Source organism: Bemisia tabaci, chromosome 1, assembly GCF_918797505.1.
Source record: "Bemisia tabaci chromosome 1, PGI_BMITA_v3".
NCBI lineage: Eukaryota > Metazoa > Arthropoda > Insecta > Hemiptera > Aleyrodidae > Bemisia > Bemisia tabaci.
The window spans coordinates 22,267,947-22,281,107 of NC_092793.1; the positions used below are offsets into that span (position 1 = coordinate 22,267,947).

General features: G+C 38.1%; 1 protein-coding gene across 2 annotated transcripts in view; it reads left to right on the forward strand.

Annotated features, from left to right (window-relative positions):
• LOC109041033 (uncharacterized) overlaps window positions 1-13,161 on the forward strand; it is an 82,986-nt gene that overhangs the window by 62,049 nt on the left and 7,776 nt on the right. Inside the window, exons 3-4 of one of the 2 annotated variants that reach the window (XM_019057190.2) lie at window positions 10,254-10,386; window positions 12,919-13,046. In XM_019057190.2, the coding sequence (XP_018912735.2) occupies window positions 10,254-10,386; window positions 12,919-13,046 (261 nt within the window). The remainder of the gene's footprint in view (window positions 1-10,253; window positions 10,387-12,918; window positions 13,047-13,161) is intronic. The other variant, XM_019057191.2, reaches the window with a different exon arrangement.

Below are 13,161 nucleotides of genomic sequence, written 5' to 3' on the forward strand. Positions count from 1 at the left end.
CGACAATGCTTCTCATCGTTACACGAATTGCGTTAAGTGCGTAATTTCCATTGCAGTTGATTTTGCCCAAAAAATCAGAATTAGCTGTAATCATTCGATGCCTTTTTAAATATGACTTCACACTTTCGCTGGTTTTTTTTTTATTTATTTTGCTTTGCCTTTGTCTCTTTCCCTCAATTTTTTCTGCCGTTTAGGTTTAAGTGCAATGGAGCGTCGCGGTTGATTGACGTTGAATGAAAAAGAACTTACCTGCGCGGACAATGAACGGAATCCAGGTTGTTTCTGGATTAGCGTTTTTTTCTCGCTTAATTGATATTCTTGTTCGAACGTAGGAGGTATGCAAGAGTGGCGGTGGATCGGAAGGGGGAACTCGAGCAGATCCGTAATTTTCGCACCGTTTACGAACCCGGCCTTATGCAACCTGCATCTCAACAAGCTCATAAAAAGTGCACTCGCGTGCCTCGACGAAATTTTATTGCCTCGATTCAGGAAAGAGGCGTAGCCGTTTCAGTGTTGCCGTAAGTTTTGAGATTGAGCACAAAAAGAGGATGATGATACGTTTATGAAACCCAAAAAATTATTGATGAAGGACATTTTATCTGTGACGCGGTTATACACTGAAAAAAAAATATCGGTGTATTTACTAAGAAAAGGGTAAAATTACCAAGAATTCAGGGTTCTATTTGATCCCAGGTTTTTCTTGGTAAAATTACCATTTACGGAATTGGTAATTTTACCGTGAAATCTCGGTAAAATTATTGAACTTTCTCGGTAATTTTACTGGACCTTGGTAAAAACGCCAATATTTTTTACCGACTGTGGTAGAATTACCGAGATAAAATAGCAAAGTTACCGGGATTTGATTATCAATAAAAGTGGTATTCTTACCAGAAAAAATAGTAAAAATACCGGTTTTTAGGTAAGCTTACTAGTCTGTCTTGGTAAAATTACCAATAATTTGAAAAAAAAGTGAGATGGTAAAGGTACCAACGGACCTTGGTAAAAACGCCGATAATTTTTTTTCAGTGTAGTAATATTTGAAATTTTCTTTGAAATTAAGTAAAGCCTTTCGAGAAACTGCAAAAAGTACCGACAGAGATTAACGACATAAACTTCTGAGTTTGTCATTTATGAACTTACCAACCAATCGGTTGAAAAGTCTGTTCGCAGTTGCTATTTTGTATTTTCGGATAAGGACGTTTACGCACGACGTGAAGTGCGTGAGTCGTACTTCACATTTGCAAAGGCTACACTTTTAAACCTTCATTTTGCAAGCATTTAATGTTTAATTTTTAATTAGAGGTATTTGCTGCTCATAATTCACGCTGCCAAAAGTATCAGCTTAAATTCATTAATGAAAAGGTGCAGAAAACCTACATTTGAAAATTTTGAACTGTTTTGTAAGGTAGTCCGCAAAGAGCTCATGATACGTGAAACTTGTGAGGAACACCTGAGATGTGACAACATTATCAACTTATAACTGACACTGATAACATTGTTGCATGCAAATCACCCGTTCAAGTGTTGAATTCGAGGAAAAGATCTAATCATTATCTTTCCATCGCCTTTGTTTGTCTTTTTGTTCTGATAGGAGTTGAAAGACTTTTTCTCGAGGAGACTTTTTCAAAAGAAGGGTTGAATACAGAATTGACCTCAATGAATCCAATTTTCAAACTTTGAGTGGAAACCTTGCTCGACTTCATTTCCCGTTTAACTTCCAGGACAGCTGAAGAGCTGAAGGGACATCAAGCGACGAAATTTGGGGGCCTCGGGACCTAGGATTAGCTGACCTGGGTCTCGTCTTAAATGTTAGACTTTCGTCAGATATTCGCAGTGTTCGTAGGGGAAATTTTTACTGAAGTTTCCAAGATAGTCTAGCAGAATATGATATTCCCGCGGGAATCCCATAATTTGTCTCCAGCATAATCAGGATGTGCCCAAAACAAGTAGTCGTGAAAGTAGCGGGATTTTTTTCCACACAAGTCCCGCACGTATTAAGATGAAATTGATTCGATGGAATTTGCATTCGGGCCAAACAGTGACGCTTAAGGTGTCCTGCTTGGACATTGGTTTCTTGAAATCGGTCAATTTTTCAAAAAGGTCCGGTCCCTCCTTCCTCTGCCTTTTTATCTCCCCCCACATACCTCTCCCCTCCTTTCCAACGCGTCAGACTCTTTGCAGCAGCGCCGGCGCGGCGCTTAACTTGTTCCGAATGATTTCAGTAAGTGTCACCTACCAATTTTTTTACTTCTCTCACAGCTCTCTACTTCGCTTTGGGACAAATTAGGTTCTCAGAGAGAGGTTGTACCGCTGCATAATCTTGTCAAAAATACCTCGAACTGTAATAACTCGTCGAGACTGACTCAAATTTTTCGCACGGTGGTTTAAAAAGGCTTCCTTTTTTGTCTGAGTACGTTGGGTAACATGATTTTGCAATCAAAGCAGGGAGCCCTATGCATGAAATCTAGGTTTATCGAAGGTTCCAAAATTGGTGACAACGCCCTCAACCCTCAAATTTCTATAGTGACTACTTTCTCTAGTGAGTGTGATCACAGAAGACGTTGACGTCTTTTCAATCCAGAAAGTCCGAAATCGTATCCCTCTTTTGGGGACGGAATGCATTGGATTAGAAGCGTAGCGCCAATTTGTATTAGATAGATCATCTCGTCTATAGATACCGGAAGTCTATAAAAGCATACATAATGAATTAAATAAGTATAAAAAAAAGAATGAAGATATTTTATTTTTTCTCTTCACGACACGAAAAGAACAACTTAGCGCTGAGCCCTGACACATTAGGTAAATAGCACTACCTGAAGGCAGTAGTGCTGAGCCCTACACTGCCAAGCTAAGCAAAAACGCGGTAGTTCCATTAAGATTTTCCCGCGTTTTTTGGAACTTAGCACTTTATAAAATAAATACTGTTTTACCTATGCACCTCAAATTTTAATGTGAAATTCTTGATAGTTTTTGAGAAAGAATTCTTTAAAAACATTGTCTCAAAGTACATAAGTTTTTATGCTACGATACATTTTTCCAAAAAAATTAAAATGGCCTCAACGTTGTTTTTTCGTTGCACGGCAGTACATGAGGGTTGAAAATAAAAAATAAAAAAACAACTGAGGAAGGATATTGCACATCACAATCAGTTCCAGTCTAAAGATTTTATTGCCTCACATTGAAGAGGATTACAAAAAGCTGAATCTAAAGTAATCCTGCCATTTTTGCGACACGATGTCGGGAAACGAGAGAAATAAGATGATTTAGGTATCTAAAATGCTTTCTCTCTCTCTCTGATTTTGGCTCACATCTTTTTAAAACTTGCACTTTAACTCCGAGAAATGATTTTTGATTTTTTTCAATAAGAGCCATATTTTAATCAATTTAGCAATATTCTCAAAAAGCTAAGTTTACTTCACATATCGACGGTGAAATTACCAAATCACGTATCTCGTTTGCGGTGTTTAAAAATCTACGCTCACATTTTATTTTTTTGAAATAGACCAAATCAATATCATTCCTTGAAATTTTCACAGAATTTTCTTCGCACAAAGAGGAAAATTCACAGAAATTCTCAAGACTGGACATTAAGTAGTTTTTCATTTAAAAAATAAAGTATGACAGGAAGTCTGCGACGTCGCAAACCGAGATACGTGGTTTGGTAGTTTCACCATCGATATGATGATATATTTTTCTATCAAATCGCTATTGGTTGTGAGTCCTTGCTATTCGCCAGCAGACGAAAACTGGTAGCGACTTTAGTTACATTACTGGATTGGCTCACTCCCGAGCAATCAGAGTGCAAACCGCGCGTTTTTTCCTCCATTCTTTCAAATATATTTTTTATCTTCCCTGATCCACGCCCTTTTTCAGACTCGCTGTCACCGCAGTATCCCTAATTGACGTTTTTGTTACAGAAAAAGAGGGCAAAAGTATACAATTTATTGCGCCGGACGATTCCACAAGCAGAGAGATTAAACAGTGCACTGAGAGCAAACTGCATTGAAATGCATCCTCAGCTCCTTCGAAAGACTTTAAATAATCGTTGTTATCGGTGCGATTTGGCAATCTCTGATTTGATTTGCATTCAGATCATATGAGAATCCGATTTAAGAGTAATTAGAAGTGCTTCAAGCGGTCGTTTATTTTTCAGAATGCGTTTTTGGCTAAATATAAATCGGAATCCTTCCGTGATCAAGAAGCCGCACTCCAAGTTGCAGAACTTGACGTTGCCTGTTGAGGAAACGCACAATTTTGACATGGGCGTACTTTGAGGTGCACAGTAATCGCCTTTTGAATTTTTCGAATGATAGAGGTATTTTTTAACTTGAATGGGGTCATTTCTTCAATGAAATTTTTCAGAGACAATTATCGTATTAACTATCAATGAATCTAGCCTTTGCGTTTTTAAAAATACAATGAAATGCATTTTAACATACCTACATCATTTGTGTTTAGAAATCACAAGATGATTATCAAAATCAACCTAAAAATTAACAGGTTGTATGTTCTGCGGTTTAGCTTGTGCATCATCTTTTCAATTCAAGAAGAGTTGAGGTTAAATCTTTAACGGAACTTTACATACCGCTAATTTTCTGCTGAAATTCAATTTTCTGAGAAATGTTTTCGATAGTCCAATGACTGAACCTGTTGGGTAATATTTTTGAAAACATTTCATTAAAACCATGTTGACTTTCTTTAATGGTACTTAGTGAGGAAATTAAAAATTTAAATGCATGATGATATGTCTACCTTGAAAATATATATCCTTACCATGAAAGTATTTATTCCTGTCTTAACTTCCCAAAAAACGCATTGTAAGAATATGTTTTTACAATGGTTTAACCCAATTCATGTCTTTTCTCTCCCGCTTTGAAATAAATAAGTTCGGACTTTACGTGTGAACACTGATCGCTAAACGAGTTTGTTTGATGCACTTAAATGGAGCTCCTGCATGTATAATTATTGGCAGTTGTGCTTTTATCGCATCAGTGATGACTAAAATAGTTTATCCCCAGACGCGGTTCCTGGGCTAAAACGGGTGTGTATTTTTAACGCTCACGACTTGAAAAAACAAGAGAGTAATTGAATTTGTTTTCGAGTAAAGGGGAAAATTTTTCGAGTAATGTCCATTAACATCACTGAAATAGTTGAATGAAGCAGAAAATGATCGATGTTGAAATGCCGAGGAATAAGTGGGTAAATGTACCTACACTTAAGAAAGAGGGTGACTGCAGACTGCAATGCTTTAAATTGTTCATTGTCTACAAACGTTTTATTTTTGATGGTTCATTGCAAGAACGTGATCAAAAGAGCAGAATGAAACACTTAATTTAGAAAAAAATCAGATTTTATTGACTGAGTAAATAAAAAATCCCTCAAACGACATTTCCGATTGCTCGTTTCTCATAAATGGAAGTTATGTAATATATTGCAAAAACTCCAACGTATCTAATGCACCATAGGAGCCAAATGGCCTTACTTCAGTAGAAAGAAACCATGTCGGATTAAGTCTTAACAGAACAAAATAATTGAAGATTTTGTTTTCCATAGTCAATATAAATGCTTAATTTAAAGTTCGAACACTACAATTTTTTGTAGATCTTACATTAACGAAAAAAAAAATTAAAAAAGCCACACAGGGTGGCCTTTATAAATTAATTTTGTGAAGGATTTACTTTATTCCACTGGACTCGGTTAAAAAAGGGCCATTCATTAGAGTATTTATGGAGCACAATTGAACATTGCTGAAAAAATGTAAATAGATTTATAGAGCCCGGCTTCTTTTCAAGTATTGGCTGCTCGACTTTTTTTTTTATTATTAATTATTCTCTATATTAATTCGGGTATGACAGAAGCACACCGGTAGGGCAACATCAGGCAAGTGAATTTTATTTAAAGGAAAGTTCGGTAAAAATAAAAAAAAAGGGAAAATCATCAAAGGGGAGCGGAAAGTCACACTCAATCAATTGTTTTTAAGCGTCATTTAAAGTTTTTAAGATAGAATACACCCGTGTTAATTGTATACAGATTTTTGCATTCATTGACTTTACTGTCGTAGAATGCAAGGTAACCTACGGCACTCGTATTGAACGTCCAATATTCAAGTATTGAGAAAAATGGTCTAAAGAATTCAAATTTTAAGACTTATATGGGGGCGGATCTATATTGGGGTAACAGCCACACCCTCCACCCCTGTTATTGTAGAGTTATACATTATTTTTAGTGGCGAGGCGTGAATGATCGATTATCGGTATTTCCCCATTTGAAACCATCGTAAAGTATCGATTATTATGGATTTGCTGCGAACACCCTGTTAATCAATTCTTTTTCACAGGTTTAAAAGACAGATCAATCGATAAATCGCAGAGCACTCCACGCCACTGATTTTTAAGCAATTTCCAAAGTTTAGTGAAGGTGAGCAGGTCCGTAATCCAAAAATCACGTGCATTCCTGTGCTGTTAAGATTGTCCATACCGATCAACACCCGTGAGTGATGCGATTACGGAAAATGATGACAAAAAAGCGTCACTTAGAGGAGCGCAGTCACGATCAGTAGAACTGAACCGCCAATGAAGAGATATCACCCAAGGAGGGGCTGGATCCAGCAGTGCTGACATAAATCGTCTGGAGGGTTCCTGCAACAAAATGTCACTGCTGTCAACTTGTCGCAAGTGTCACAAAATGCACGCCGTCTGTCACAATATGAACCGACAAAGATCAAGTTCGGAACTTCATTTACTCTCGATTTCACTCAGCCGACTTTGCGTGGGCAAAACAAGTATTTACCGGGAAAAATTGAGGGAAATGGTTGCTTAAGTACGCACGATTTCTCGTGACCCATTTGTTATTTCAAGTCTCCAATTTCGTCGCTTTTTTCCTCGGACGGCAATTTTTCACTTCCTGTAACTACAATTTCAGATATTTTTCTCTTTTCCTCATGTTTACTTAGAGCAATAACTTTCGGATTCGTGTCTGTTTAAACAACAGAAAAAAACGAGATGAAAATTAAATTTCCTAAAATAAAGAAAGAAATAAAACTTTGTCTTGCAGTCGATATTGACCACCAATTTTACACAATATTTTTAGGCGGTGAAAATTAGGCCAGAGAGAGTTACATTTCAGTTAGAAAACTTTGAGCCCCATAAGACCATCGAAGAAGCCTTCAATTCAAAACTCTACACTTTTTGAGCAACAGATTTTATTTCAACAAAACACCGCTTTCTTTTAACATTTCCGAAGTTTTTTTGTGGTAAAATGTTTGCAAAACATCAGAGATGGAAAAAGAGGGCTATATAATTCAGTTTGGAATGTCATTGGTTGAATTTTATTAGACAATTGGCACCGCCTTACATCTTGCATAACGCATGAAGCTCCCAATTTGAGTGAAGTCAAGCTTGCCATTTTCCTCTACTTCATTCACCCAGGCCTAGTTCGAGACTCTTCCCTTTTTTTTCGTCAATCTCTGAACGTGCGAAAATAAAAAAAAAAATACATTCAAGCTCCACCCAAAAAGTTTAAGCTGAATTCACCACAGCCGAAAAGAGTCTCAAAAGCCGTCGAGTTATTTTAATGGTCAATAATTACGATAGGTCAATGGCGGTTGCCAATTCAAACTTGAAGATTTTACGGCTCTCAACTCTGACATTTTGGCAACAAGTATTTTAATTGCCTTTTTTCGTGAATACGATTCGGTTTCTTGTGAACAGATGAAATTCAGCAAACACAGCATCCGTCACCATGAAGATTCGGAGAAATTTTGGAGCAGCACATTGACAAAGCTGGTAACATGTCGGTTCAGGTAATTTTACTGCGAAGTCAACTCATTGGTAATATCGCTCATGGTTGTGAAATTCGTAGTAATTGCGAGTGAAGAAGCATAATTTCGGGATTGTTTTTACAAGGTTGAATTACCAAACTATGAGTGTGGATTTGCATACTACACACCGTCAAAAATGGCATTGTTTGTGGTTACTTTACGGTTTACTTCCTATATTAGTGTAAAATATTGGTTACTTTCACCGTGCAGACAAGAACGAATTGTCTTGTGACAACGGTAGAAAGGTTAGGAAATAAGGTTTAAGTCAGGGTAACTTGGTTCAAAACTAGGCAAAAAATAAATATATTTTTATAAAGGCATACGTAAGCCCACGTGATGTCGGGTCATATTAGATCAATTGATAAAATGAGTGGATCAGGCTGTTTTCTATCATGATTTAGAACAAAAATAAAAGTAAAATCAGTGTGACTCCTCAAATCAGTCATTGCATTTTATGCTCAATTAAAAAAGTATAAACATCGAGCGATGGTCATTGAGTCCAATATCTTATTGTTAGACGCACTTCTATATAATCTATATGCACAAGAATCTTTGTTTTCTGAGAAACAATTAGATATGTTGATCATCGAACGCCGCATTAACAGAATACGTCTCTCTCGTCGCACAAAATTGGGCTCCAATTTTCAACATATATTGAGCGATGGTTCCGGAATCATTTTTTGGAATATTGAACCTGTTGGCTCCTCTTGCTTGACATTTCTCCGCGTATCAGCCGCTGTGCATTGGCACAAGTAATAAAAATGCCTCTCCCCAAAAAAATGGCGACTGCATAACTAGACTAGGCACTTACTGAGATCCGCTGCTCGTAAAACGATATTTTTGGCTGCTTTATGGTCCGCTGATAAATTTCCGAAATTCTGCGACTGGATATAGGAGGGTGTGCTTGCCTTTTGGACATTAAATTTCCTGAGAGCTCTATATTTTCATACCCGTTAACCGGAAATTTGTCGACTGTGCGAGTTCATGGTTCTAACTCTTGTTGACATTTCGGAATTTTTCCTCGATTTTCCGCTCGTTTCGTTAAGATAGATGATTTTCATCGTTTGCTCCTCTGCTGATGATGCAGAACCAGGATTTAAACGTCCCGGAAAAAAGATAATGGAGAGCAAGTGGCATTTGATTCATGAGCAAATGTTGAAATCAAAGGACCATTAAAAGAGGTTAGCCAGTTTTACAACTACATACTTGATAGCTCAGTTTTGATTATTTCATGCCAGTTCAACTTAAAAATATAATGCTTAATGTCTCCTGATGGCTTTTGTTGCTTTTTACCGAGAAACTCATTTAGTCAACCACATGGCGCAGCGTTTCAATGGTTAGTCCCTCTTGTTTTCAAATACTTCAAAGTTGTTCAGGGAAGAGAGGAAACTTTCTTACATCTACAAAATCATGCATGAAAGGTTCTCTCACCTTTTACACGGGAGACGATAGTCATCCATTCAAAATTTCAAGTCTTTCAGGCGTGTGGAACAATCTCTAATGATGCGACTGTGCTAACTTGTAGGATCTGTTTTTGCCTACCCGATGAAATGAAGGCGGACAACCCGCTGTTTCTCATTTAAGTCAGGAGATCTTGACCTCGAGCATATGATGCCTTAATTCGGATCAATCGACAAACACACTTCCTTTGGATCATAATTTGCATTGTTGATTATATTGAAGTCTCTGGAATAAACTACATTTCCAGAGTTGAAAACAACGCCAACTTTGATTACGTTTGTGTGGAATTCGCGATTATCGTTCTGCAACCTAAAAATGCTCCTGGAATTTTTGGATGTTTGAATGAGTGTTTCTAGGTCGAATGTGCAAAATTGTACATAAGCTGTGTTACTTCGAGTACTTTCATTCGCCCTAAAGTCCGTTTTTTATGGCTTCCATCGCATATCACATTTAAGTATCAATGGCTCGTAGAGTAGTGTAGTGGTCACATTCACACTATTATCCAAAAGGAATTGAAGTTTAGAAAAGCAAAAAATTAAAATCACTCAATAAGCTCAGCCTTACATTTAAACTTATTATACTTCAATTTAACTCTAATACTAATTTTTGGGTTCTCTGGCTTTGCTTTTTCCCTCAAAATAGTATAGATCCAGCACTATTCTCATCCCACCCCATTACCTTATAGTGCTCGGGCCGTATTATAGTGTTTTTTCTCTAGTGTTTTATCTGTGCTCGTCAATATCAGTGGCGTGGCGAGTTTTGCGATATATCGATTGGTCTACCATTTAAACTATGGAAAAGGATCGATGAACAGGATGTTTGCAACGAACACCTTAATAACCGATTCTTTACTATAGCTCCAAATGGGGATTATCAATAATCGATCATTCTCGCTTTGCCACCGCTGTCTATATATCTCTTACAAACATGTACACTATGCATGCAATTATAGGTTATAAATCCTGTGTTTCAGTTGCTTCGGGAGGCTGGGGTCGATGCACACGGAAGGCTGATGGACCCGCCCGCCCGAAATTCTATGTGGAGGTTCGGCTTTCCAAATCCTGTCAACTATAACGACAATGAGCTGTATTGCGGAGGATACGCTGGTGAGATATTCTTCCTGTTTTTCTGGAATCTGTAGTTCTCTGTTTGACTGAAAGTTTTTAGAGCGAATCGCAGAACATCAGTATGCATTGTTTTATGTAAAGCAAGAAATTAGATACATATTCTACTTCCTAGCGTGCGATTGTTCAGCAGTGCTCGAAATATCTAATATCATCGATTGAATTTTGCAATGACCACTTAAAAGCTTGCAGCGTTCTCAAGATTAAGCAACTGAGTTGCTAACAGTAAATTAACAAATGAATATGGATCAATATGAGAAATTCAATTTAAATCCTGGGTAAAATTTTAAGAGGGAATTGAGGTGACATTTCTGAATTCGAAGACTGCGAAAAACACAAGGAACCTTCGGGCCTGAAATGTGTGGCGGAGGGCTCTTCAATGGCCTTTATCTCTTTGGACGATCCAGTTTAGTTTCTAATGACCAAAAACCCCATATTAATCTGACAAAGCAAATTCACGCGACGTTTTTATTTCGTTTAAAGACCATCCCCCTCCCCTCCTCCAGCCTGTCGCCCTCCGCCCCCCTTTTCGCCCGAAGTCGCCCGACAAGAAGATCACGTAGTATTCACATGTGCCCGCGTCTGCTCAATTTGATCGGATCGTCGAGGCTGTGAGGCGGTGTCCGTCTCATTAGAGTTCTGCCTCGCTGAGCAAAAACAGCTTAACTGCCACGCAAACCTTACGTAAATCCGCTTTTTTTGCTGTGCTGATGGCGCGGCGGCGGCAAGACCGTCAAAAAAACCGCCGTCGAGAATTCTGCTGCTCGGTAACGTCTTTCTTCGGACGAGACTCGATTTCTTTGGAACCTTGTAAATCACCTTCTCGTGCTAAAGATCCGTAATCGCCCATAAAACTGCGCGCCGAGGCGCGTTTTATTACCCGTCCGCTTAATTATGTCAACAAACCGTGAAAGCGCGACGAAAGTTTGAGATGGCATTTGCCTTAGGAAAATTGGACCACATTTTGTGATATGGGACCACTAATTTTGGATTATCCATAAAAACATATATTTGCATTGGGGGACTAATTGGGCGCATGAGTTAGGAATATCGGTTTCTCACGGCAAAGTCTAGTCAAACTGACTTTTTTGAAGTCCTTCTATCATTTTTTTCTCTGACTTTAATTAGCGTGTACGTATTCAAGAATCCTCGGGGCTGACAGTTACACTTATGGGCTATGTTAACTTGTCAGCCGTTCCGGGCTCAGAGGCCGTTAGTACGGGTTTAGGAGCAGTAGTTTTGACTGATAAGGGTTCATTGACCGATGCGCGCCTTCTGGATTCCAGCAAATTTGTATGGGTATGAGTGTTTGCACAGTCCAGAATTAAGGCTTTCAGAGATTGCATTTTTTCATAGTTGTTGAATTCTTTTACATGAGAAAATACTTATTTTCTTTAATTTTTTTTTAATATTATGGTTGGTTTGTAATTGCAAAATTAACCCTCAAAATGTATATGTGCTCGCAATGACACATGAGTGAGATTGTTCTTACGCTACCAATGAAGGTATTGTGAGATAATGTATTATGGCCAAAGAAGCAATCACCTATAGAAAAAATAGTCCGCAGATTTAATCACACCAACTTTTCCCCAACTATTATGTGAGTCGCTTTCAACTATGTGTATTTATTCCCCAAAATATTTCTTAAGCCTTATTCCGAAGGCTTTAAGGGAAATTCATTCTCCAAAAGTGAGTATAAAAAATAATCTGCTACAATACCTAACTCGAACGAGCCAATTATGAAATTGCCAAACATGGAGGAACGAAGACCATGATTCCATCAATACGAATCAAATTCTACTTTTCGAAAATTTTCTTGTTTGCGTTCTAAACGGCAACGTGTGGGAACTCGTAGTATTTCTCGTACCAGTGCTATCCGGATTCAGCAGCCAGCCACAAATAAGGGAAATTAATACAAGTCGTAAATAATTTTAAAGCAATTCTTTCTGATTTTTTTTTGCTGAATTTTCGGTGAAAACCTCGTTCTTTCCTCGAGCAATTTTTCTCTCCAAATGATCAGAAACCTTCCGAAATTGGTTGTGAATTTCAGCCGTGGGACTTTGGTGAATCTGAACAAAAAAAAACTCTCACTGCCCATTTGTCAATGTCTAATCGCAATTCGTTCCTCCTCTCGTCGGGATCTTTCTTTGATTTTAGCGCGATTGAACGGTACTGAATTGTCTTTTCAGAATATCGCCAAATTGCAAAAATATCAGCTGAGATATGACAGTCAAACGGAGATACAGGGTGATCCAAAAGTCCCTTCCACCCCCTCTAATTTTTTACCTAATTGAGCTAAAGATTTGAAACTTGGGGGATGTTCCAAGGTCAAAGGGAGCTACTTTTTGGCCCCCTAAAATTTTCAGGGGGCCCCCTTGGAGGGCAACGGACCCCAACTGTTAATTGTTGCAACTTGTACATGTTTAATTTTGTTATAAAACATTTTGACCAAACGAACGAGGTTCATAATGTATTTAGTATCAGGCACTGTGAAAATATTTTGTTATGTTGCAGTACAGTGGGAGCAAAATGGGGGCAAGTGCGGAGTTTGCGGGGACGCGTACAACTCCCAGATCAGAGCACATGAAGCAGGAGGGATCTATGCCAAAGGAATTATTGGTCGCACTTATACTGCTGGACAGGTACTAAAACTAAAGTTGTATTACTTTTAAGCAATGTTAAGTCATGCTCTATTTTAATTGTCATACGTACCATTTAGACTTGTAGTTACTTATTTCCCTCACTTTCTAGAGTTCA